This window comes from Rhinoraja longicauda, chromosome 5 (assembly GCF_053455715.1).
Source record: "Rhinoraja longicauda isolate Sanriku21f chromosome 5, sRhiLon1.1, whole genome shotgun sequence".
NCBI classification, from domain to species: Eukaryota; Metazoa; Chordata; class Chondrichthyes; order Rajiformes; family Arhynchobatidae; genus Rhinoraja; species Rhinoraja longicauda.
In genome coordinates, this window is record NC_135957.1 from 22,276,467 (window position 1) to 22,300,544 (window position 24,078).

General features: G+C 42.5%; 2 protein-coding genes across 3 annotated transcripts in view; one reads left to right on the forward strand and one right to left on the reverse strand.

Annotated features, from left to right (window-relative positions):
- Window positions 1–9,913, reverse strand: part of ppil4 (peptidylprolyl isomerase (cyclophilin)-like 4) — a 30,134-nt gene extending 20,221 nt beyond the window's left edge. Inside the window, exons 1-4 of the mRNA XM_078399061.1 lie at window positions 9,766–9,913; window positions 3,754–3,821; window positions 2,326–2,390; window positions 1,536–1,653 (exon numbers count right to left, since the gene is read on the reverse strand). Coding sequence (XP_078255187.1) covers window positions 1,536–1,653; window positions 2,326–2,390; window positions 3,754–3,821; window positions 9,766–9,835 — 321 coding nt within the window. The 5' untranslated portion in view covers window positions 9,836–9,913. The remainder of the gene's footprint in view (window positions 1–1,535; window positions 1,654–2,325; window positions 2,391–3,753; window positions 3,822–9,765) is intronic.
- Window position 9,914: 1 nt separating this feature from the next.
- The window catches only part of LOC144593458 (katanin p60 ATPase-containing subunit A1-like), a 41,027-nt gene continuing 26,863 nt past the window's right edge, over window positions 9,915–24,078 (forward strand). For both annotated transcript variants that reach the window (XM_078399059.1, XM_078399060.1), the window contains exons 1-2: window positions 9,915–10,268; window positions 16,239–16,412. In XM_078399059.1, the coding sequence (XP_078255185.1) occupies window positions 16,245–16,412 (168 nt within the window). In that variant the 5' untranslated portion in view covers window positions 9,915–10,268; window positions 16,239–16,244. The remainder of the gene's footprint in view (window positions 10,269–16,238; window positions 16,413–24,078) is intronic.

The following is a 24,078-nucleotide window of genomic DNA, read 5'->3' on the forward strand; positions in this document are numbered from 1 at the left end:
TTCAGTACCAAATGGCCGATCCCTTATTCTGAGATGGTGACTCATGTTCTATAAACCTCAACTCAGAGAAACATTCATCTCATGTTCAGGCCGTTGAGCAGAGGAACAAATTTACAGATTTGAATGCGATTACCTCATTCATTACACATCAGCAAAACCTGAATGATGTTTATATATTAATTTCAAGCCAGGGGAGCAAACAAGACTTCCTGCTTTTCGTCCAGGACCAGCACCACAAATACAATTAATGAATGCCTTGAAACTCTTAATTGCCAACTTCAGCAGAACATTACACATGCCCAACAAAAACATGGTGAAGAATAACCAGAATATACATGCACTGTGACTGTGATCCATGGAAGACAGCGTAACATTACAAATATCCAGATCCCACAGATAAATATTCCAACTCTAACATTGGTTTCCGACTGGATACAAAGCCTGTGGGAATCAAACTGAAGCACTTTTTGCAAGGAATTAAAATTACACTCCTTGAAAAAGTCTCATTTCTTTTATCTGTAAAAGCCTCCAAGCTTTCTGTCATCATTGAAATTTTAGGGGGTTATCTTGGAACATTTAGTTACATGTAGAGCTTGAATAAATGCCAATCACAAGTCAATGGATTTTGTTGTCTAAGTTAAGACATCAACAAATGAAGTAAAGCCCACAAGTTGAAACAGGCAAAGTACTGATATACTGCCTTAACTGAATGACCCTACTGAAAATACAGAACATCCTTGGTACAATAATGACAGCACCTAGAAAAGTTCAATTCAAGTTATATAAAAGATCTGGAATTTAAAACAAAAACTGGCCACAACAACAATAACCATGAAATCACTGGTATGTTATAGACACCCATGTAGTTTGGCCTGTCTTTCAGGGAGTGAAATCTGCCAACCTTACCTAGTCTGGCCCATTTGTGACTCCACACCCACCAGTGTGACTGGCTCTTACAATGCCTCCTCTGTGCAGGAACAATTAAGGATGGACCATAAACACCAGACTGTCCTCAACATGCCGTATATCCCGAAAACAAATACAGAAAATGAGGAATTGAAAAGCACACAGACCCCCCCCCCCCCCCCCCTTCGTGTCTCCTTCTTCTGGTATATCAATTTCACATTGCTCATATTTGAAATTGAATTGTGAAATGGGTAGAACACCAATTGGTGCATTGGTGCTTACACTGACTGTTTCCCATCAATAAGGTCAATCAGACAGAATAGGTATATTAACAAAATGAAAATCATTTACAGAATTTAAATCTGGAATAAGGGAAGAAAGGGACAAATACATACATGCATTATCTCCATGTCCTTCTAATATACTACCCTGTACAGCAGGTGACAAAAGAGAACAGCAACTAGGGGAATACTTCAATATGCTAATTTTCATTTAAAATTTGCTATTTTTTCAATAAATAACTTTCCTAAAATTTGTAAACATACCGAAACTATATTTTGAAACTTCATAGAATTACAATAAATACTCAAATATAAACAAATAGATAAATATTGGCGATATTGATCTACCTGAGAACCATGCTGATCATTGCCATTATTCACCATGGATACTGTTCCCTTTTTCTTGTGTTTTATTCGGGGCATATTTTCGGCCTCAAAATATCTGGCTTGATCTCCATAGAGTTTACTGTGGAGTAAGAAAAATAATTGATTTTCTGCAAATGTCAAATAATTTCAAGGTCTGTACTTTTTAATAATCAGAAAGGGCATTCCAAGATCAGAAACAACATCCTGGAAAGACGTTATCAATACTTTGGCCCAAAGAGACCAACAAAAAGCCATAAACAAAACAGATAGAGCCACAAAGGGAATTTGTTTACAAATTTTAAAAAACACTTAGATCTGTATAATTTCACTTTTGAGACTGAAGGAACCCACTTAGGTCACTAACATATTAATAATGTTATTAATAACAACATTAAACTCAGAAGAAAAAGTGTTTAAAAAGTTAAGAACATACATTTTAGTTCAGAAATAAGCACATGCACCTGATCAGCAAGCATCACCAATTGTATTAATGAATTCCATCCCCAAGTTTATGATATTCACATGTTTAACATGATTGTTCACCTTCACAGAAGCCTGCTTTATTTTAACTGAATGTTCAAATATGGCAAAACCTCCCACAATGGAACTCTCCCACAATATAGCAAAATATTAGCTTGATTGTGTACCTGGATGGGGCTTATTTTCACAAAGAGATACGAATGGCACTATGGAGCTAAGATGCATCTTTACTTAAACAAGATTCAGGTTATTCAAAGATACAGTGTACTTTAAAAACTTAAAAGAAACGTACCAAAAAATAGATTCGCCTCCACGACCACTTCCAGTTGGGTCACCAGTCTGTATAACGAAGCCTCTCTGTTATGAAACACATTAAATTAGGTTAAATAATGAATAATTAATGCTAAGGAAGGAAGGAAATATTTTGAGGTCAATGTCTCACAAATTTAAACTGGAATATCTATTCATGCCTGTACGCTCAAAATGAATTATGAAACTTTATTAATCTTATCAAACTGTCTTTTCCTTCAATTAATTAAGTTAACTTTTTTTCAGAATGTGTTTTCTATTTGTCTGCATCTGAGTATCCAAAATACAAAGGCAGTTGAAGAGATATTTTTGGCGTTGATAACAAATCCATGGAACTTTGTTAAAGGCAAGGAAGGGAACTGGTGGAGGGATTATACAGCATGGGTAGTTTTAATTCAGTATTTGGCAGCACTGAAAAAATAATTTGATTTTGTTTTCTTGACCTTAGAGTAACAAACAGGAATAAGGAACTTGTCAAATTGGATGTGACCCAACCAGATTCTCAATGGATAGCTAAGCAGATGTGTATTACTTGAATTCAAGGATGCGCACGTTAACACTTAGTTTAATTAAAATGAAGCCAAAATAGGTGAGAACAACTAACCAAGGTGGGCTGTAATTGAGATAATTGAAAGAAGCAGCATGGGAGTAGTTGAACAATCAACACCTGTCAAGATGACAGTGAATAGAAGATTAATGGTGAGCAGTTCATAGTTTAAGAAGGTATTCGCGACCAGCTTGGGCAATCATTTTTCAGCTGCAAGCGGAAGTGAAATTGATGGAGGAGATGGAATATAGGTGGAAAATAGAAAGAAGCAGACTAGGATAGATTGAGAACAAGTAGTATATTTGGATTCCAGAATTTATGATAGAACATGGGAAAAATGAATTAAAGAGAGATGGCAAAACAGATTTCACAGGGCATGAACCTAATAATCAGAAGTAAAAATATAGAAAATTGTGCAAACTGCTACTCTCAGGTGATAGTCTAATCACATTCAGCAAGTATACTTCACCACCACCTCACAGAAAATGAAATGTCACTGTACAACTATTTTCAAAAACAGCATCATTTCACTATCAGTTTATCCATTATGTGTCATTCCATGTACTATCACATTTGGAATGAGTGATTACTAACTATACTGAATGTTGTTCATTTTTTAAAAAGACTCGAATTTCTACTTTGTTGAATTGTGTCATTCACAAATGTCAGTAATTTCCAGTTATTCATCAGTGGAATGTACTATCTTGACCCCCCCCCCCCCCCCCCCCCCACACACACACTCTGAAATCTTAATGGGGATCTAGTATATTATCCCCAATTAGTTACTTAAATAACTTTCCCTTGCTTTTTTATATTTCTGATCAAATTGACAAGGTTTACAACTGCAAACTAATGAAAACTCACCTGAACATTGTGGATGAGACAGTAGTTATAATACTTGATTTTACAAAGCTTCAGAAAATTCAAGCAGGCTGCAAATAAAAAGCAAAATTCAACTTTATTTTTGTAACAAACACTGATGTTTTATCAAACTCTTTTCTTTGATTGTGCTTTTGCCCAATCTCATTTTGCTGATTAGCATTGACCTGTATTTTTCTCTGCACTCAAGACACATTTTCCATGTGAGGAGCTATTTAAAGCAAAATCTTATCTACTTCTTAAAGCAGATGAAAAATAAAAGGATTTCACCTTGATCCAGATAATTTCAAACTTTGCTGTTAATTTCCATTCTTGCTCAGCTTCACTTATTTGGCACATCTCTTTATCTCTATTTCTGGACATAGGTTAACAACAAATATTGACACTAGCCCCACAAATACCCACTTTACTGCATTTACTCTACTTCCTGCAAGGACTCCATTTCACTCAGTCTCCTGGTTTCTCTACCAGTTTCCCATCCAATTTCTTCTATCAAAGTCTTCTACAATGAAGCGTTTGATATGCCTTGTTGCTCAATGGGGGATTATCTTGCATTGCATCATTTCTATTGGCGCTTCTCAGAACTGTAACAAAATTACTCCTTTCCACTAACTTCATTCTCCTCAATTGATCATTCTCCACCATTTTCCAGTATCAGCACTTTCGTGTTCTTGTTCTATGCCTGTATGAAACTTTGCGAGTCTTCAAGGTACAACAGAAGTCTTTATTACATTAACTCAATGCTGGCAGCAAGACAACTAAAATGGCTGCAACCCCACAATCTGACTGTACACTCCACACCGTGTACAGCCAAGATAACCATGTACAAAACATCTCTCTTTGTCCTGTGCAGCGCCACCTGCTGCACGGGAGTAACAACAGGTCCTCCCACCCCACACAGTCCACCAAACATCACACTCCCCCTTTCCAGTTTGAATGTCTCTATTCCTGAATGAGTCACCTTGGGGGAATACCACGATTGCAACGTGTCGATCGACGAGGGACCACAGGCAGATCAGCAGGGAGTTCGTCTGGCGGAACTTCGTCAAGCCAGGGGAGGGGCAAATCAGGCACTCCAGTGTCCACACAATTCGGCACCGGGGTGTCCGGCTGCTTGGTTCTGGCCAGGCCCTGCGCAGTCTTCTCTGGAGGAATTGATCATCATGCCGTCGGCACTGTCCTTCTTGTCCTTGTTGGCGTACATTTTGGTTTCAATGTGATCCATGATCCTGCCAGCACACCATTTGTTTCGATTGGTCGTATAATTGCGGTAATATACGTAGTCACCAATGTCGAATTTGGACTTGTTCAACTTCGTTGGCTGAGTGCGCGCCATGTTGGAGTTACGGATCGGGTTCAAAACTGATAGGGGAGAGCGCACTTAACGTCCGAGCATCATCTCCGCTGGCATTCGACCGGTAGTGCAGTTTGGAACGGTTCGATTAAAAAACCCAATTGTTTTGATTTCTTTTCAATTTCTACAGCACGTTTCATGGCTTGCTTGAAAACGCCAATGAGCCGTTCTGACTCACCATTTGAGGGTGGATGAAAAGGTGCTGATGTCAGATGCACGATTGAGTGATGTTTGCTCCAGTCACGGAACATTTGCGAGGCAAATTGGGGTCCATTGTTGCTTACAATTGTTAAGGGCAATCCCCAAATGGCAAACAAATCGTCGAGCGCAGAAGTGGTTGTTTCGGTGGTCGGATATTTCTTCATTTGGATAACATGTGGCCATTTTGAATGGGCGTCCATGACGACCAGCCACATGTCCTTCAGGAACGGTCCGGCAAAATCTATGTGGATTCGCTGACATGGTTGGTCGGGGACGGGCCATGGGGAGGTCTTTTCCGGCGGATTCGGCGCTGTTTCGGCACATGGTGTGCAGTCCTTGCAGTGGCCGGCTATATCGGCCTCGATATTCGGCCACCACACATGCATGCGGGCGAGCACCTTCATTCGCACAATTCCAATGTGTGTCTTGTGCAACATTTTCAGAATTGGCGATCGCAGTTCCGTCGGAATGATCACTCGACAGTCACGGAGCAGAATGCCATCCTTTGAGGAGATTTCCGTTCGCGCATTCTGGAATGAGCGGAATTCCTTGTTCAGCTGAACAATAGTCAGCAGCGGCTTGTGGTCAGTGATGAGCAGGAAATGTCGCCCACTCAAATATTGGTGGAACTTCTGGACACAAAACACGATCGCCAGTGCTTCTTTCTCCACTTGGCTGTAGTTTTTCTCAGCGGTTGTCAGCGTTTTAGATGCGAATGCGATTGGTTCTTCCTTGCCGTTCGGCGCCGTTTGTGAGATTACAGCTCCAAGACCATACGGCGATGCATGGGCGGCCAGCGAGATCGGCTTCGATGGGGCATAGTGGACCAAAAGTGTTTTTTGGGTGAGCATCTCCTTCAACCTGGTGAATGCGTGGTCACACTCTTTGGACCAGTGCCATTCGACATCCTGTTTTCGTAGGTTGTTCAACGGTGCGCATAAAGTTGAAAATGCCGGTATGAATTTGCCATAGTAGTTCACCTTGCCAATGAAGCTTTCAAGCTGCCTCACATTTTCAGGCGTCGACAATTTCACAATGGCGTCCACTCTTTCTTCCGATGGCTTCAGACCACTTGCTGAGTTCACATGTCCGAGATAAGTGACCTGTTTTCGGAAGAATGCGTACTTGTCCATGCGCAACTTCACAACTTCATGCCATAGTTGTTCAGCGCCGTGAGGACCTGTTTTAGGTTCTGCAGGTGTTCTTCCTCTGTCCGGCCGGTGACAATTATGCCATCCAGGTAGGCAGCTACATACGGAATCCCGGCACCCAGATTGTCGACCAGTTTCTGGAAGATGGCCGGCGCCGGTCCAAATGACAATTGGTTGTATCTGAACAGTTCCTTGTGCGTGTTGATCACGAGCAGGTTTTTTGTCTCGTCGTCCAGTTCCACTTGGAGATAGGCATCGGACATGTCCAATTTGGAGAAGTACTGTCCTCCTTGCAGCTTGACAAACAGCTCATCCACTCTTGGTATGGGGTGTTGATCAATGTGCAATTGAAGGTTTACAGTTACTTTGTAGTCGCCACAGATGCGCACCTAGCTGCAAGGTTTCTGAACGTAAACTATGGGTGTGGCCCATTCTGAATGGTCCACATGGGTGATAATTCCCATTTCTTCAAGACGACAGAGTTCCTTGTTGACGGCGTCCATCCGACTGAACGGAACTGGTCTTGGTTTGAAGAACTTAGGGACGGCATCGTCTTTGAGTATGAGCTGTGTCTTCATCTTTGTGCAATGTCCGAGTCCAGGTGCGAAAACGGCCGGAAACTGGTCAAGAACCTTCTGCAGGTTGTTCTCACACTTGCTGACCATGTTGCAGTCCGTGGTAGATGACAATGCCATGGTTGATCCTTCGTAAATCAAGGCCTTCATGTCAAGCTTGAAAGCACGGATCCAGTCGATGGCACACAGGGATGTACCTTTTTTGCCAACGACGATCAGCGGCAACATGTGTCATACCATTACAGGAAACGGCAACAGTGCATTTGCCTTTCGTGGGAATGGCCTGTCGTCCGTATCCAAAAAGGCGGATGTTGGCCAGTTTCAGTGATCCGATCCTCTCCCAGATGTCCTGACCCACTAGCAACACAGCTGCACCAGTGTCCACCTGGAACTGTAGATCAACGTTCGAGACCCGCAGCAAAATCCTCGGCTTGTCGGTGATCGTGGACACACCGAGCACTTCAATTGAAATGGTCTCCGCGATTTGGTCAACTGTATTTTGTGCTTTCTTGCCCTTTCTCCGCTTTCCTACAGATTGACACACTGCCTGGAGATGGCCTTTTCGGTTATAGGCGTAACAAACGGACTCGATATACGGGCACTCATGGTGATGATGAGCAGTCGAGCCGCACCGGTAGCAGGGTTTCGATCCTCCCGCCACAGGGGAACGGCTCTTCTGAAACTGCCCCTTCTTCTCCGGATTTGCTCTGGGTCGATCAAATGGTTTCTGGCATTGCGAACGAGTGTGACGAACTGTATGCACCTCTTGAGGGAGCTTCGATGCTGTATTGCCGGCCATTTTGTGCAGTTCTTTACTTAGCAGCTCGGCCATCTTAGCACACTGCAGCACATTCTTCAATGAGGCGTCCTATTTCTTGAGAATCGCCTGCTGGATGAATGCGTGCCTGCAGCCCATGACCAGTCTATCCCGCAATGCATTGTCTTGGCACTTTTCGCAGCATTGAGCTTTAAAATCACATGCCTTTGCCTGGGTGCGAAGTTCAGCAAGAAATTCGGTGATAGATTTTCCCATCCCGTGTACCATCCGGTAGAAACCGAGGCGAGCTGCAAGAAAATTTCTTCGTAATGCAGCTGCACAGCCGTTGTGATTTCAGCATATGAAACTTCAGTTACTTCTTCTGTAAGTAAATTTTGAAGTAGTGCAAAAGTTTCTGGAGACATTGATGAACACAAGACAGCCTTCTTCCTCAGATCAGTCGTAATTCCCATACTTTGAAAATAAAACTCAGCTCGCATTAAATACGACCACCACCTTTCTCGCTCGGGATCGAAACGATCAAATTGCCGATGTTAAAAAAAAATCAAAAAAATAGGCTATCTGGGTCTTTGGACACAATCCGAAGTCTCCCGTTCCCGACACCACTTTCGTGTTCTTGTTCTATGCCTGTATGAAACTTTGCGAGTCTTCAAGGTACAACAGAAGTCTTTATTACATTAACTCAATGCTGGCAGCAAGACAACTAAAATGGCTGCAACCCCACAATCTGACTACACACTCTGCACTATTGTCTATTGTCTACAGCCAAGATAATTATGTACAAAACATCTCCCTATGTCCTGTGCAGCGCCACCTGCTGCACGGGAGGAGCAACGGGTCCTCCCACCCCACCAAACATCACAAGCACAAGGCCACCCCCAGATACATTTTCTCTCCTTTCAAAATGCAATATACGCATTCATTCTTCAATTAACAAAAATGGCTTTCCCCTTCTATAATCATTCAAAAACTTTGCCCTTTACCTCCTTCTTCCTCAGAGTCCTGGGTCTCATATAACCATTCCAGCTAAAGCAACAATCCACTTTCAATTTGGTTTAATTTTTTTTTGCTCACAGTATGATTTTCTCTGCTTGGCTGTGATAAACCATAAATTGGGCAAACACTTTGTGGAACATTACTGTTAATCAACGAGCAAGACTTTCAGCTTACAGTCTCTTGCCATCTCATTATGTGTAAATCAATTGGCTCGTTCCTTCAGAACACCAATAGCCACCGTGTAACTTCACTGTGTAGGAAGGATCTGCAGATGCTGGTTTACACCGAAGGTAGACACAAAATGTTGGAGTAACTCAGCGGGACAGGCAGCATCTCTGGAGAGGAATGGGTGACGTTTCTTAAACTTCACTGGCTGTATGTGCCCTTTTGAAGGGGTAGTGTGTAAAGTCAGAATTACCAGGGGTAGTGTGTAAAGTCAGAAAGGCATACGTTATTTCTTAATACCCGAGAAATTTCAATACTTTACAAAAAAAGATCATATTTTTTGCACATATAATTATTTGCTCACTACATTGAAAAGGCTTACAAAAAGGCAAAGGGGACTCCCAGTCCAAGGAACGGCAGATGTTGGTTTAAACCGAAGATAGACACAAAAAGCTGGAGTAACACAGCGGGTCGGGCAGCATTTCTGGAGAAAAGGAATAGGTAGGAAAAAAAACTGCAGGTGCTGGTTTAAAACGAAGGTAGACACAAAATGCTGGAGTAACTCAGCGGGACAGGCAGCATCTCTGGAGAGAAGGAATGGGTGACGTTTCGGGTCGAGACCCTTCTTCAGTCTGGAAAAGGAATGGGTATCGTTTAGGGTCGCGTCTGAAGCAGGATCTCGACACGAACCGTCGCCTATTCCTTTCCTTCAGAGATCCTGCCTGACACGCTGAGTCACTCCACCTTTTTAAATACCCTTCTACAGATATTACTGACCCCGAGGCCGCTCCTCCGTGTACAGATCAACCACCAGATCGCCGAGCGTCGTTTCCAGCAGCACCGCCATTTTGTCGATGACCCAGTGCAAAATGGCCGCCAGGTGACACACGCCACCTGACGTCAGAGCAGTGCGCGAACTCGGGAGATGTTAGTGCTGAGGCCGGCCGGTGAAAGCAGCAACCGGGTAGTCGGCATCGCTGCCGCCGCCGCCGCCGCCACCACCAGCAGTATTTAAATCACAGCCGCATGGAACTGCAGATGCGGGAACAGTAATATTTAAGTTATTCGGTGGACCTGTTTCTTGGTGTGGCCGGCTTGTTACGAAGAAGTGCATGTTGGCTGCCCTGATCTAGGCCTGGAAGAGTCACCCAACTGCCTGCCATCATTGGCAACTCCGCGAAACCACGCTGTGCGTCCATCTAACGCGCTGCCCATCACGTTGCTGAGTTGTATTTAACCGTTTACACCCTAAAGGCCCTTGGCGAAATCCCGCAAAGAAGGTACAAAAAAAAGTGGGTTCTCTAATTTGGTAAATGAGTTAAATAAATGGGGGGTGTGTGTTGAACTCCGTGTGCTCGCTGCTCTTCAGTCCCCCTATTTCTCTACTTTTTAACTGTTTGTATGCTCCCACCTTGCTGCAGAACTTTAAAAAATGTATTTGTTCACATTTATAAAACTTTCTTTGGTACCTTCTTTCTGATTCTGTTCTGATTATGTGTCAGTGTATTCCACGGATTTTTTTTTAAATACCTAGGATTCGATTGTTAATGCTCAATCTTGCCAAAGAGGAAATATTACAAATATCTGGAATAGAAATCTGATATAGAAACAAATAATATTGGGAAATACTCGGACCGACAATACCTTTTAATCATAAAAATATAAAGGAATACATTTTAAAAAGTTGCTCTCCTTATGTCTGTAACATTGAGAATGTTGTCGGGTCCTTGCATTGGTCATGTTAGCACATTTCTATATCCAAGGTACTATTGCCACTCGTGGCCCCCTTTGACAATACAACGTTCAAATATTTGAGAGGCTTCTACACCTGGCGTAGTCCTTCAATGTTTACACCTGGTTTAGACAATGTCTTGTGGCAGCAGGACCTTGGCCTGCAGTCCCTCTTCAAATCTTTGAATAGAATCTTGGCTTCCCCAAACTGAAATGCTTCCCTTGGCCTAGATTGTGCCAGTCGGAAGTTTATGTTGAATGAAACACTAGCTTTTGAAAACAATGGAACCGGCGAAAAGTTTTAAGTTGCAGAGAAAAGGGGGACAGGTAGGGAGAACAAAGGGGAAGGTCTGTGGTAGGGTGGAGATCGCAAAAGATTGAATGACAGTAATTGTGGAGCTGGCTGAAACTATGCTAAAGGCAGATGAATAACAATCTGTGTGAAGGGGAAAGGTGAATAAAAGTGATTCACATCAAGGTATAATGCAATGATGAAACATGAACTGTCTTATTCTCAGTTTATATATGAATAACTGTCATAAAGAACAAGCAGCAGTGAGCTGTTCCACCCTATCAAAAATAAAAATATTGTCGATACCTGTACTGGAAATCTGAACTAGAAGCAGTATATACTGGACAAGTTAATAGACAATAGGTGCAGGAAGAGGCCATTTGGCCCTTCGAGCCAGCACAGCCATTCAATGTGATCATGGCTGATCATTCTCAATCAGTACCCCGTTCCTGCCTTCTCCCCATACCCCCTGACATCGCTATCCTTAAGAGCTCTATCCAGCTCTCTCTTGAATGCATTCAGAGAATTGGCCTCCACTGCCTTCTGAGGCAGAGAATTCCACAGATTCACAACTCTCTGACTGAAAAAGATTTTCCTCATCTCAGTTCTAAATGGCCTACCCCTTATTCTTAAACTGTGGCCCCTTGTTCTGGACTTCCCCCAACATTGGGAACATATTTCCTGCCTCTATGGTGTCCAACCCCTTAATAATATTATATGTTTCGATAAGATCTCCTCTCATCCTTCTAAATTCCCGTGTATACAAGCCTAGTCGCTCCAGTCTTTCAACATATGATAGTCCCGCCATTCCGGGAATTAACCTAGTAAACCTACGCTGCACGCCCTCAATAGCAAGAATATCCTTCCTCAAATTTGGAGACCAAAACTGCACACAGTACTCCAGTTGCGGTCTCACTAGGGCCCTGTACAACTGCAGAAGGACCTCTTTGCTCCTATACTCAACTCCTCTTGTTATGAAGGCCAACATTCCATTGGCATTCTTCACTGCCTGCTGTACCTGCATGCTTCCTTTCAGTGACTGATGCACTAGGACACCCAGATCTCGTTGTACGTCCCCTGTTCCTAACTTGACACCATTCAGATAATACTCTGCCTTCCTATTCTTACCACCAAAGTGGATAACCACACACTTATTCACATTAAACTGCATCTGCCATGCATCCGCCCACTCACACAACCTGTCCAAGTTACCCTGCAACCTCATAGCATCTTCCTCACAGTTCACACTACCACCCAGCTTTGTATCATCTGCAAATTTGCTAATGGTACTTTTAATCCCTTCATCCAAGTCATTAATGTATATTGTAAATAGCTGCGGTCCCAGCACCGAGCCTTGCGGTACCCCACTAGTTACTGCCTGCTATTCTGAAAGGGACCCATTTATCCCCACTCTTTGCTCTCTGTCTGCCAACCAATTTTCTATCCATGTCAGTACCCTACCTCCAATACCATGTGCTCTAATTTTGCCCACTAATCTCCTATGTGGATCCTTGTCAAAGGCTTTCTGAAAGTCAAGGTACACCACATCCACCGGCTCTCCCCTGTCAATTTTCCTGGTTACATCCTCAAAGAATTCCAGAAGATTAGTCAAGCATGATTTCCCCTTCGTAAATCCATGCTGACTCGGAACAATCCTGTTACTACTATCCAAATGCTCCGCAATTTCGTCTTTTATAATTGACTCCAGCATCTTCCCCACCACTGATGTCAGACTAACTGGTCTATAATTTCCCGTTTTCTCTCTCCCTCCTTTCTTAAAAAGTGCGACAACATTAGCTACCTTCCAATCCACAGAAACTGATCCTGAATCTATAGAACATTGGAAAATGATCACCAATGGCGTCCACAATTTCTAGCGCCACCTCCTTAAGTACTCTGGGGTGCAGACCATCAGGCCCTGGGGATTTATCAGCCTTCAGTCCCATCAGTCTACCCAACACCATTTCCTGCTTAATGTGGATTTCCTTCAGTTCCTCCGTCATCCTAAGATCTCTGGCCACTAGAACATCTGGGAGATTGCTTGTATCTTCCTTAGTGAAGAGAGATCCAAAGTGCCGGTTCAACTCGTCTGCCATTTCCTTGTTTCCCATAATAAATTCCCCCGCTTCTGTCTTCAAGGGACCCACGTTTGCCTTGACTATTTTTTTCCTCTTTACATACCTAAAAATCTTTGCAGATGCTCTGCTATTCAGTAACTTTTATATTAACAGCTAAAAACCTGTCTTGAATATAATTGGCAACCAAACATCCTCTTGGGTAGTGAATTTCAAAGACTCACCAACTTGTTGACAAACAAACTTCTGAAATCTGTTCTGAATAACTCAATCTTTACCCTGTCCTGCGATCCCTGGTTTTAAGCACATCAGTCAGGGATAATAATCAACTCTGTTTCAAATGTTCATTCCAATGAGATGTCCTCTCATTATTCTAACCACCTCAGCTAAACGAGCAATTCGCTTTAGCGATTCCTTATGTTCTTTAAAGTAGAAAAAAATGAAATATTTCTTTTAAATGAAGAACAAAGCTTTATTTATTAATGCACAGAGATATTCCCAATCATTGCACAGTTATATTTCATACCATTCAGAGCTATTTACATTGGAATGTTTAATTTGTCCATCTTTAATATTTTTTCCCTAGTGTATTTGACTGTGTATGTTCCCTGCCCAAATACAAAATCCTACGCTTATCTAAGTTATAACATCAGTTTGCAGTTAATCTCCATCTCTCAACATGCTAAGAATAATATGATGCAGATACTCAATACTCATAAAGATCTAGGTATTATAAACATAATACATGTAGATCTGTGTACTATCTGCACACTTGCATGTTGTTCTGCAGCATATGTGTCCAAGTCATACATAGTAAATCATTTAGAGCAACATTTCCACCTAGAAATCAATCTCTTAACAGGCTAAAATGAACCTCTAATTTTTGTCTGCTAACCTTGTTCATGGGAAATCTGAACTAGACTTTGTCTTTTTGAGGAGGTGACGAAAAGAAGTGGCATGCGCAGGGTGGTGGATAATGTCTATATATACTTTAGCAAGGCTTTTGATGCGGACTCTCATGGTAGACTTCCAGAAGGTTAGATTGCATGGTTTCCAGCATGAGATGGGTACAAAATTAGGTTTGTGACAGTTTCTTTTAGGACAGCACAGTGCCACAGCGATAGAGTTGCTGCCTTACAGCACCAGAGACCCGGGTTCGATCCTGACTACAGGTTCTGTCTGTACAGAGTTTATACATGGTCCTTGTAACCTCGTGTGCATTCTCTGGGTCCTCCGGTTTCCTCCCACACTCCAAAGACATGCTGGTTTGTAGACCTATTGGCATTTGTAAATTGTCCCTTGTTTGTAGGATAGTGCTAATGTACAAATGGTCGTTGGTCAGTTGGGCTGAAGGGCCTGTTTCCACACTGTATCTGTAATGTCTAAAGACAGGAACCAGTGGTAGTGGAGGGTTGATTTTCAAATTGGAGACCTATAACCAGTGGTATGCTGCAAGGATCACTACTGGATATTTTACTGTTCGTCATATATAATGGTTTGGAAGAAATTGTAGATGGCATGATTAGTGTGTTTGCAGATGATACCCAGACTGGTGGTTGAATGGATGGTAAAGAAGATTGTCTAGGTTACAGCAAGATCTTGATTTTGATCAACTGATATAGTGGGCAAGGGGTTTGCTGATGGAATTTAAAGCAGACAAGTGTGAATGCATTTTAGGAAGTTAAACCAGGCCAAGACATACACAAGTATGTAGGTTTTTGAAAGTGGAGGCATGGGTAGACAAAGTGGTGAAGAAGGCTTATGGTATGTCAGCAACCAAGACATTGGGTTCAGGCATTGGGACATTATGTTATACTGTAGTTGTACAAATCATTGCCTAAGCCATATGGAGTATTGTGTGGAGTTGTGGTCGGCACAATACGGCATGGATGTGCTTACGCTATAGAGGGTGCAGAAAAGATTCTCAAGAATTTTTCCTGGACTGGGAGGGTTTTTTCCTGTACTGGGGGGGCTTGTGTTATAGGGGATTGAAAAGGACTGAGTGGAGTGGAAAGAAAGGTGTTTGTGGGAAGATGGGGGGGGAGCTGGGTAGTTGAGAAGGACATGGGTTGGGATGGGTACCTGAAATTGGAGAATACAATAGTCATGCCTTGGGTTGGAGACTACCAAAGCAGGATACAAGGTACTGTATTTCCAGTTTCCATCTGCCTCGTTCTTGTGGAGGGCCAGACTACAACCTATAATCCAGCATCCTAAACATTGAATTCTCCGATTTCAGGTACCCTCCGTTTCCTTTCCTATACAGCTCTTCACCGTCACTCCCCATGCACAACTTTCTTTCCGCTCGCCTTGCCCCATCCCATCACCTTGTTCTTGTCCCATCCACCACCGCCATCTACTCGTCATCCACCCCTCCCTACTCCGGATCCCCCATTTTTCTTCCCCTCTCCAACTACCCACACCTCTCCCTCTGGTTCCCTATTTTACTCTTCACCTTCCGTATCAGATTTCACCATTTGCGTTCCTTTGTCTTTTCGAAGTATCTCCTTCAGCCTTGATCACTGTCCACTCATATTACCCCCATCTGCCTCACCTAATATTTTATTGTTCAACAGGCATAGGGTATATTTGAACACATTTGAAAGGAGAAAGAGAAGAAAATTACATTTCGCGTAATAAATAACGCATAAGGGAAAATAACTCAATTAGAATAAAACGGAGTATACAGAGAAATTAATAAGGAAACAATTACTAAAGGTGATCTGGCATAACATCATACTATTTAACCTAAATTTCGCAAGATTTCAAGTGAATTTGAAAACAATTGCATTCTGCTGAAAAGCTCCACAAATAGAGTTTGTAAAAATAAATTCATTTGTATTTGTTTTTAGTCTATCTTAAATGGGACAATAAGGGAACTCCATGTTATTATGAATAATATTATGAAATCACTCTTGTCCACTTAGTTCAGCTGGATAAAATCTTGATGCAAGATCTCTTGGGAATTATAATGTTGTAATGGTGTGTGATATTCATTAAGGTCCCAAAGGAAGGATGGCTGAATTAGAAAAACTACTTGTTGTATTTAAAGCCTGGTTGGGGTATAGCAAGGAAAAATATTCAAGATATATTCTGTATTTTTCAAAAGTTATATTTCCTAATGTTTTAAAAACTACTTATTGTTTTTCTAGAATGCAATGAAAATGAGTCTTCTTGAAATAAGTGAAAACGTGAAGTTGGGCAGAGAATTTGCCTTATTGGGAAATTATGATTCTGCATTGGTATACTATCAGGGCGTGGTTGAGCAGATTCAAAAATATTTATCCTCTGTCAGGGATCCTACGTACAAGCAGAAATGGAATCAGGTAAAACAAAACATTACTTTTTCCATGTCTTTTTTTTCATTGTTGGATTGCTGGTGTCTTGTGTGTGACTGACATTTCAGATTGTATCCTTATTTTGTATATGTCCCACCTGGAAGCCAGTACAATTTGACAGGAACCATTCCATCTCCAGAGAAAGTTTAAGATTGTTAGGTAGTTGAGACAGATAGATAAACAGACATATAGCTATAGTTATTGATAACCATTCTTAAAAAGGAACTATGAGCCTTCAGCTTATTTCTGCTATATCGATATTCTAGATCCCCTGTCTCCTTTTCATCAGCAATAGGAATTGTTAGAACACCTGTCTTGAAATAAAGATTGTTATTGATCAGAATAGTTGCTGCGCATTGTTTACTCAGACTGCAACCACTTGATGTAATTGGTTCTTAAAATGCACCACAGTATTTGTATGAAATACAATTGAAATTGCAATGGGCAAAATCTCATCCTTCAATACGGATGGATTTCAAGGTGTTTATGTGTATTTTTACAATACTGGAGAGATTTTGAGAAACAAGATTATTATTCAGGTTTTTACATCAATACACTGTTTTTAACAAAAATCTGCCCATCATGTGAAACCTTATAAATAACAGATATAAATTAGATAACTGCAAGACCGAAAGTCAAAAACATTTTTAATGGCAGACAAATCGTTATTGTTTACCACCATTTTGGACACCAAAAATGTGACATAAAAACACTGCCACATTTAGTCATGAATATTTAATTCATAAATAAACTTCATATGGCCCCTCATACATATGTTTTGATAATGATCTAGGGAAATATCTTCATCAATACCAGGAGAAAAATACAGTAACATGTCTGGTAATAACCAAAGTCTGTAGTCTCTTTTTTGCTCTGATTTATTTTCACCCACATGTTTAGACCGTAATGGTGTATCCTTATTGTTTTGATGTGTTTATGCTTTATTCTTAATTGTTAACTGTATGTTTGTGTTGTCATTTGTGAGCGGAGCACCAAGGCACACTCCTTGTATCTGCATACTTGGCCAATAAACTTATTCATTTATTCATTCATTTAATATATCAAAAACATCGCGGTGTCAAAAACACAACGACCATTAATGATATATTTTCCGACTTTTTAAAGTCAATTTTAAAAAAATTGGGGCATAATTTGGTCATCAAAACTGAAACTGAGCCAATCTTCAATTTGGCAGCACACTGTTTCTTGTTTACCTTTTGTATGGACCAAGTCGCTAACTTCATTCCTTCGTGTCAACTTCCGGAAGCTCCACAATGACCGTGACGAGATAAAAAACATCAGACCCCTGTCAGCTACAAAGCTGTTACAGTGTCTGTGTGAATACTATGTTAATATAAACTTTCTCCTGCAGTCCCTGAATATGATATTCCTTCAAGTAGGTCACAACAACAGTCTGAAGAACAAGGTATTTTTATTATATGTATGTATCAAATACGACGGTAATTTATTTCAGACTTTTCTTCAGACTGAAGAAGGGTCTCAACTCAAAATATTACCCAGATGACATTAAAACACTGACATCTCTGAAGGACATGGATAGGCAGCGCTTCAGGTCGAGAACCTTCTCCGGACCAGACTTGTCACCTATTATTTATAGCTAAATTATTTACCGGCTATAATCTCCCAATTTAATTTATGTTGCAGAAACAAGGACCTGCGGATGCTGGTTTACAAACAAAGACAGATTATCTGCTCTGTTATCCCATTGCTGTATAGTGAAGGTCTGTGAAGTACTTTACAATGAGGTGCTACAATGCAGCTATTACCACAGCTGAGAAATACACCCTTGGCTATAAAGCATTTTAGAACGGGCTGAAGAGTGCAATAGAAACTAAAGTCTGTAGGAAGGAACTGCAGATGCTGGTTTAAACCGATGATAGACGCAAAGTGCTGGAGTAACTCAGCGGGTCAGGAGCCACCCAGGAGGACACGGACAGGCGACGCCCCAGAGAGCGCCAGAGCAACCCAGCGGGTCAGGTAGCCTCCCAGGAGGACGTGGACAGGTGACACCTCGGGTCTGGACTCATCTGAGCAGCAACGGAAATGTCTGAAAAAGGGTCCCGATCCGAAACGTTACCCGTCCACGCCCTCCAGAGACGCCCGCTGAGCCACTCCGCACTCCGTGAAACACCACCCATCCATACTCTCCAGAGACACTGCCCGATCCGCCGAGCCACTCCAGCACTCTGTGAAACGTCACCCATCCACGTCCCTAAGAGACGCTGCCCGACCCGCCGAGCCAATCCAGCACTCTGTGAAGCATCACCTACCCATGCTCTCCAGGGACACTGCCCGACCCGCCAAGCCACTCCAGCACCCCACGTAACATCACCAATCCATGTCCTCTTGAGATGCTGCCCGAGCCGCCGAGCTACTCCAGTACTCTGTGAAACGTCACCTATCCACGTTCTCCAGAGATGCTGCCTGGCCCGCTGAGTTAATCCAGCACTCTGAAACGTCACCTATCCATGTTCTTCAGAGATGCTGCCTGACCCGCTGAGCTACTCCAGTACTCTGTGAAACGTCACCGATCCATGTTCTCCAGAGATGCTGCCTGGCCCGCTGAGTTAATCCAGCACTCTGAAACGTCACCTATCCATGTTCTTCAGAGATGCTGCCTGACCCGCTGAGTTACTCCAGCACTCTGTGATGCGTCACCTATCCATGTTCTCCAGAGATGCTGCCTGACCTGCTGAGTTACTCCAGCACTGTGAAATGTCACTGATCCATGTTTATACATGCCCCCCCCCCCATTTCAGGGCACCATAATGTTTGGGACACATGGCTTCACAAGTGTTTGTAATTGCTCAGGTGTGTTTAATTGCCTCTTTAATGCAGGTATAAGGGAGCGTTCAGCACCCGGTCTTTCCATCACCTTTGGAAACTTTTATTGCTGTTTATCAACATGAGGAGCAAAGTTGTGCCAATGAAATTTGCCTTTACTTACAAATGAAGCCAAAGATACAATGTGTTGTAAAGCATGTTTTTCTTGCGTGTCGCGGTGTCCACTCAGATGGATGCAGTATTAGACAATAGACAATAGACAATAGGTGCAGGAGTAGGCCATTCAGCCCTTCGAGCCAGCACCGCCATTCAATGCGATCATGGCTGATCACTCTCAATCAGTACCCCGTTCCTGCCTTCTCCCCATACCCCCTCACTCCGCTATCCTTAAAAGCTCTATCCAGCTCTCTCTTGAAAGCATCCAACGAACTGGCCTCCACTGCCTTCTGAGGCAGAGAATTCCACACCTTCACCACCCTCTGACTGAAAAAGTTCTTCCTCATCTCCGTTCTAAATGGCCTACCCCTTATTCTTAAACTGTGGCCCCTTGTTCTGGACTCCCCCAACATTGGGAACATGTTATCTGCCTCTAATGTGTCCAATCCCCTAATATCTTATATGTTTCAATAAGATCCCCCTCATCCTTCTAAATTGCAGTGTATACAAGCCCAATCGCTCCAGCCTTTCAACATACGACAGTCCCGCCATTCCGGGAATTAACCTAGTGAACCTACGCTGCACGCCCTCCATAGCAAGAATATCCTTCCTCAAATTTGGAGACCAAAACTGCACACAGTACTCCAGGTGCGGTCTCACCAGGGCCCGGTACAACTGTAGAAGGACCTCTTTGCTCCTATACTCAACTCCTCTTGTTACGAAGGCCAACATTCCATGGCTTTCTTCACTGCCTGCTGTACCTGCATGCTTCCTTTCATTGACTGATGCACTAGGACACCCAGATCTCGTTGAACTCCCCCTCCTCCTAACTTGACACCATTCAGATAATAATCTGCCTTTCTATTCTTACTTCCAAAGTGAATAACCTCGCACTTATCCACATTAAACTGCATCTGCCATGTATCCGCCCACTCACACAACCTGTCCAAGTCACCCTGCAGCCTTATTGCATCTTCCTCACAATTCACACTACCCCCCAACTTAGTATCATCTGCAAATTTGCTAATGGTACTTTTAATCCCTTCGTCTAAGTCATTAATGTATATCGTAAATAGCTGGGGTCCCAGCACCGAACCTTGCGGTACCCCACTGATCACTGCCTGCCATTCCGAAAGGGACCCATTTATCCCCACTCTTTGCTTTCTGTCTGTCAACCAATTTTCTATCCATGTCAGTACCCTACCCCCAATACCATGTGCCCTAATTTTGCCCACTAATCTCCTATGTGGGACCTTGTCGAAGGCTTTCTGAAAGTCGAGGTACACCACATCCACTGACTCTCCCTTGTCAATTTTCCTAGTTACATCCTCAAAAAATTCCAGTAGATTTGTCAAGCATGATTTCCCCTTCGTAAATCCATGCTGACTCGGAATGATCCCGTTACTGCTATCCAAATGCTCAGCAATTTCGTCTTTTATAATTGACTCCAGCATCTTCCCCACCACTGATGTCAGACTAACTGGTCTATAATTACCCGTTTTCTCTCTCCCTCCTTTCTTAAAAAGTGGGATAACATTTGCTCTCCTCCAATCCACAGGAACTGATCCTGAATCTATAGAACATTGAAAAATGATCTCCAATGCTTCCACTATTTCTAGAGCCACCTCCTTAAGTACCCTGGGATGCAGACCATCAGGCCCTGGGGATTTATCAGCCTTCAGTCCCATCAGTCTACCCAAAACCATTTCCTGCCTAATGTGGATTTCCTTCAGTTCCTCCATCACCCTAGGTTCTCCGGCCCCTAGAACATTTGGGAGATTGTGTGTATCTTCCTCAGTGAAGACAGATCCAAAGTAACGGTTTAACTCGTCTGCCATTTCTTTGTTCCCCATAATAAATTCCCCTGCTTCTGTCTTCAAGGGACCCACATTTGCCTTGACTATTTTTTTCCTCTTCACGTACCTAAAAAAACTTTTGCTATCCTCCTTTATATTATTGGCTAGTTTACCCTCGTACCTCATCTTTTCTCCCCGTATTGCCTTTTTAGTTAACTTTTGTTGCTCTTTAAAAGAGTCCCAATCCTCTGTCTTCCCACTCTTCTTTGCTATGTTATACTTCCTCTCCTTAATTTTTATGCTGTCCCTGACTTCCCTTGTCAGCCACAGGTGTCTCTTACTCCCCTTAGAGTCTTTCCACCTCTTTGGAATAAATTGATCCTGCAACCTCTGCATTATTCCCAGGAATACCTGCCATTGCTGTTCTACCGTCTTCCCTGCTAGGGCCTCCTTCCAGTCAATTTTGGCCAGCTCCTGCCTCATGCCTCTGTAATCCCCTTTGCTATACTGTAATACCGACACTTCCGATTTTCCCTTCTGCCTTTCCATTTGCAGAGTAAAACTTATCATGTTGTGATCACTGCCTCCTAATGGCTCTTTTACCTCTAGTCCCCTTATCAGATCAGGATCATTACACAACACTAAATCCAGAATTGCCTTCTCCCTGGTAGGCTCCAGTACAAGCTGTTCTAAGAATCCATCTCGAAGGCACTCTACAAACCTGATTTTCCCAGTCTACCTGCATGTTGAAATCTCCCATAACCACCGTAGCATTACATTTTTGACATGCCAATTTTATCTCCTGATTCAACTTGCACCCTATGTCGAGGCTACTGTTTGGGGGCCTATAGATAACTCCCATTAGGGTCTTTTTACCCTTACAATTTCTCATTTCTATCCATACTGATTCAACATCTCCTGATTCTATGTCACCCCTTGCAAGGGAATGAATATCATTCCTTACCATCAGAGCAACCCCACCCCCTCTGCCCACCTGTCTGTCTTTTCTATACGTTGTGTACCCCTGAATATTCAGTTCCCAGCCCTGGTCCTCTTGTAGCCATGTCTCAGTGATCCCTACAACATCATACTTGCCCATGACTAACTGAGCCTCAAGCTCATCCACTTTATTTTTTATACTAAATGATCAGGTGAATGAAGTGGAAACGGCGTTTGCAATTTTATTGTTCCATGTGGTATTCATAAACATAGAAAGGAATAAGAAATACGTGCACTTACTGTGCCAACCACGTCACTGGTGGACACCACGCGACAACCGTTACACAAAATGTATTTGTGTATTCTGATGCCGTTTTCGGAAACTTGCCATCAATATGCTATCTTTTCTTATATTTTTTGTTGATACTATGTTAGTCATGAACCCAATAAAGTGCTTGTCAACTTTTTTGAAGGAATTTGAAATTTGACCCCATTTGTCACATTATTGTGTGCCAGTAGTGTAAAAATGCACAGATATATAGTGTAAACAGTGAACATGATCTGACCGTGAGACATTTTAAAATAGTTTTGCAAATAAATAGAGACCAACATAGGCCACATTGAGTCAGATAAGACAAAGACACGAGTTAAAAGAGATACATATCAAAACTACAAGCCAGGAAACACTCATGATGTAGGATAAGAGAAACCACAATGAATGAAATGTAGCTAGGTGTGAAATGCATTGTAACCCGCTCCCTATGATCTTTGAACTACTTGTCTTCACAAATGATGAAGTAAATATTAAATATCATAGCTGATCTGTGATTTTGTTGCTCATGGCTAAAGCTGTTTCTGTTTTCTTGTCAATTGGTTATGGGGCATCCTATTAGACAATAGGTGCAGGAGTAGGCCATTCAGCCCTTCGAGCCAGCACATTCAATGTGATCATGGCTGATCATTCACAATCAGTACCCCGTTCCTGCCTTCTCCCCATACTCCCTGACTCCGCTATCTTAAAGAGCTCTATCTACCTCTCTCTTGAAAGCATACAGAGAATTGGCCTCCACTGCCTTCTGAGGCAGAGAATTCCACAGATTTACAACTCTCTGACTGAAATAGTTTTTCCTCATCTCCGTTCTAAATGGCCTACCCCTTACTCTTAAACTGTGGCCCCTGGTTCTGGATTCCCCCAACATTGGGAACATGTTTCCTGCCTCTAATGTGTCCAATCCCTTAATCTTTTATGTTTCAATAAGATCCCCTCTCGTCCTTCTAAATTCCAGCGTATACAAGCCGAGTCGCTCCAGTGTTTCAACATACGACAGTCCCGCCATTCCAGGAATTAACCTAGTGAACCTACTCTGCACACCTTCAATAGCAAGAATATCCTTCCTCAAATTTGGAGACCAAAACTGCACACAGTACTCAGGTACGGTCTCACTAGGGCCCTGTACAACTGCAGAAGGACCTCTTTGCTCCTATACTCAACTCCTCTTGTCATAAAGGCCAACATGCCATTAGCTTTCTTCACTGCCTGCTGTATCTGCATGCTAACTTTAAGTGACTGGTGAACAAGGACACCCAGATCTCTTTGTACTTCCCCATTTCCTAACTTGACGCCATTCAGATAATAATCTGCTTCCTGTTCTTTCCACCAAAGTGGATAACCTCACATTTATCCACATTAAACTGCATCTGCCATTCATCTGCCCACTCACACAACCTGTCCAAGTTACCCTGCATCCTCATAGCATCCTCCTCACAGTTCACACTGCCACCCAGCTTTGTGTCATCTGCAAATTTGCTAATGTTACTTTTAATCCTTTCATCCAAGTCATTAATGTATATTGTAAATAGCTGCGGTCCCAGCACCGAGCCTTGCGGTACCCCACTAGTCACTGCCTGCCATTCTGAAAGTGACCCGTTAATCCCTACTCTGTTTCTTGTCTTCCAAC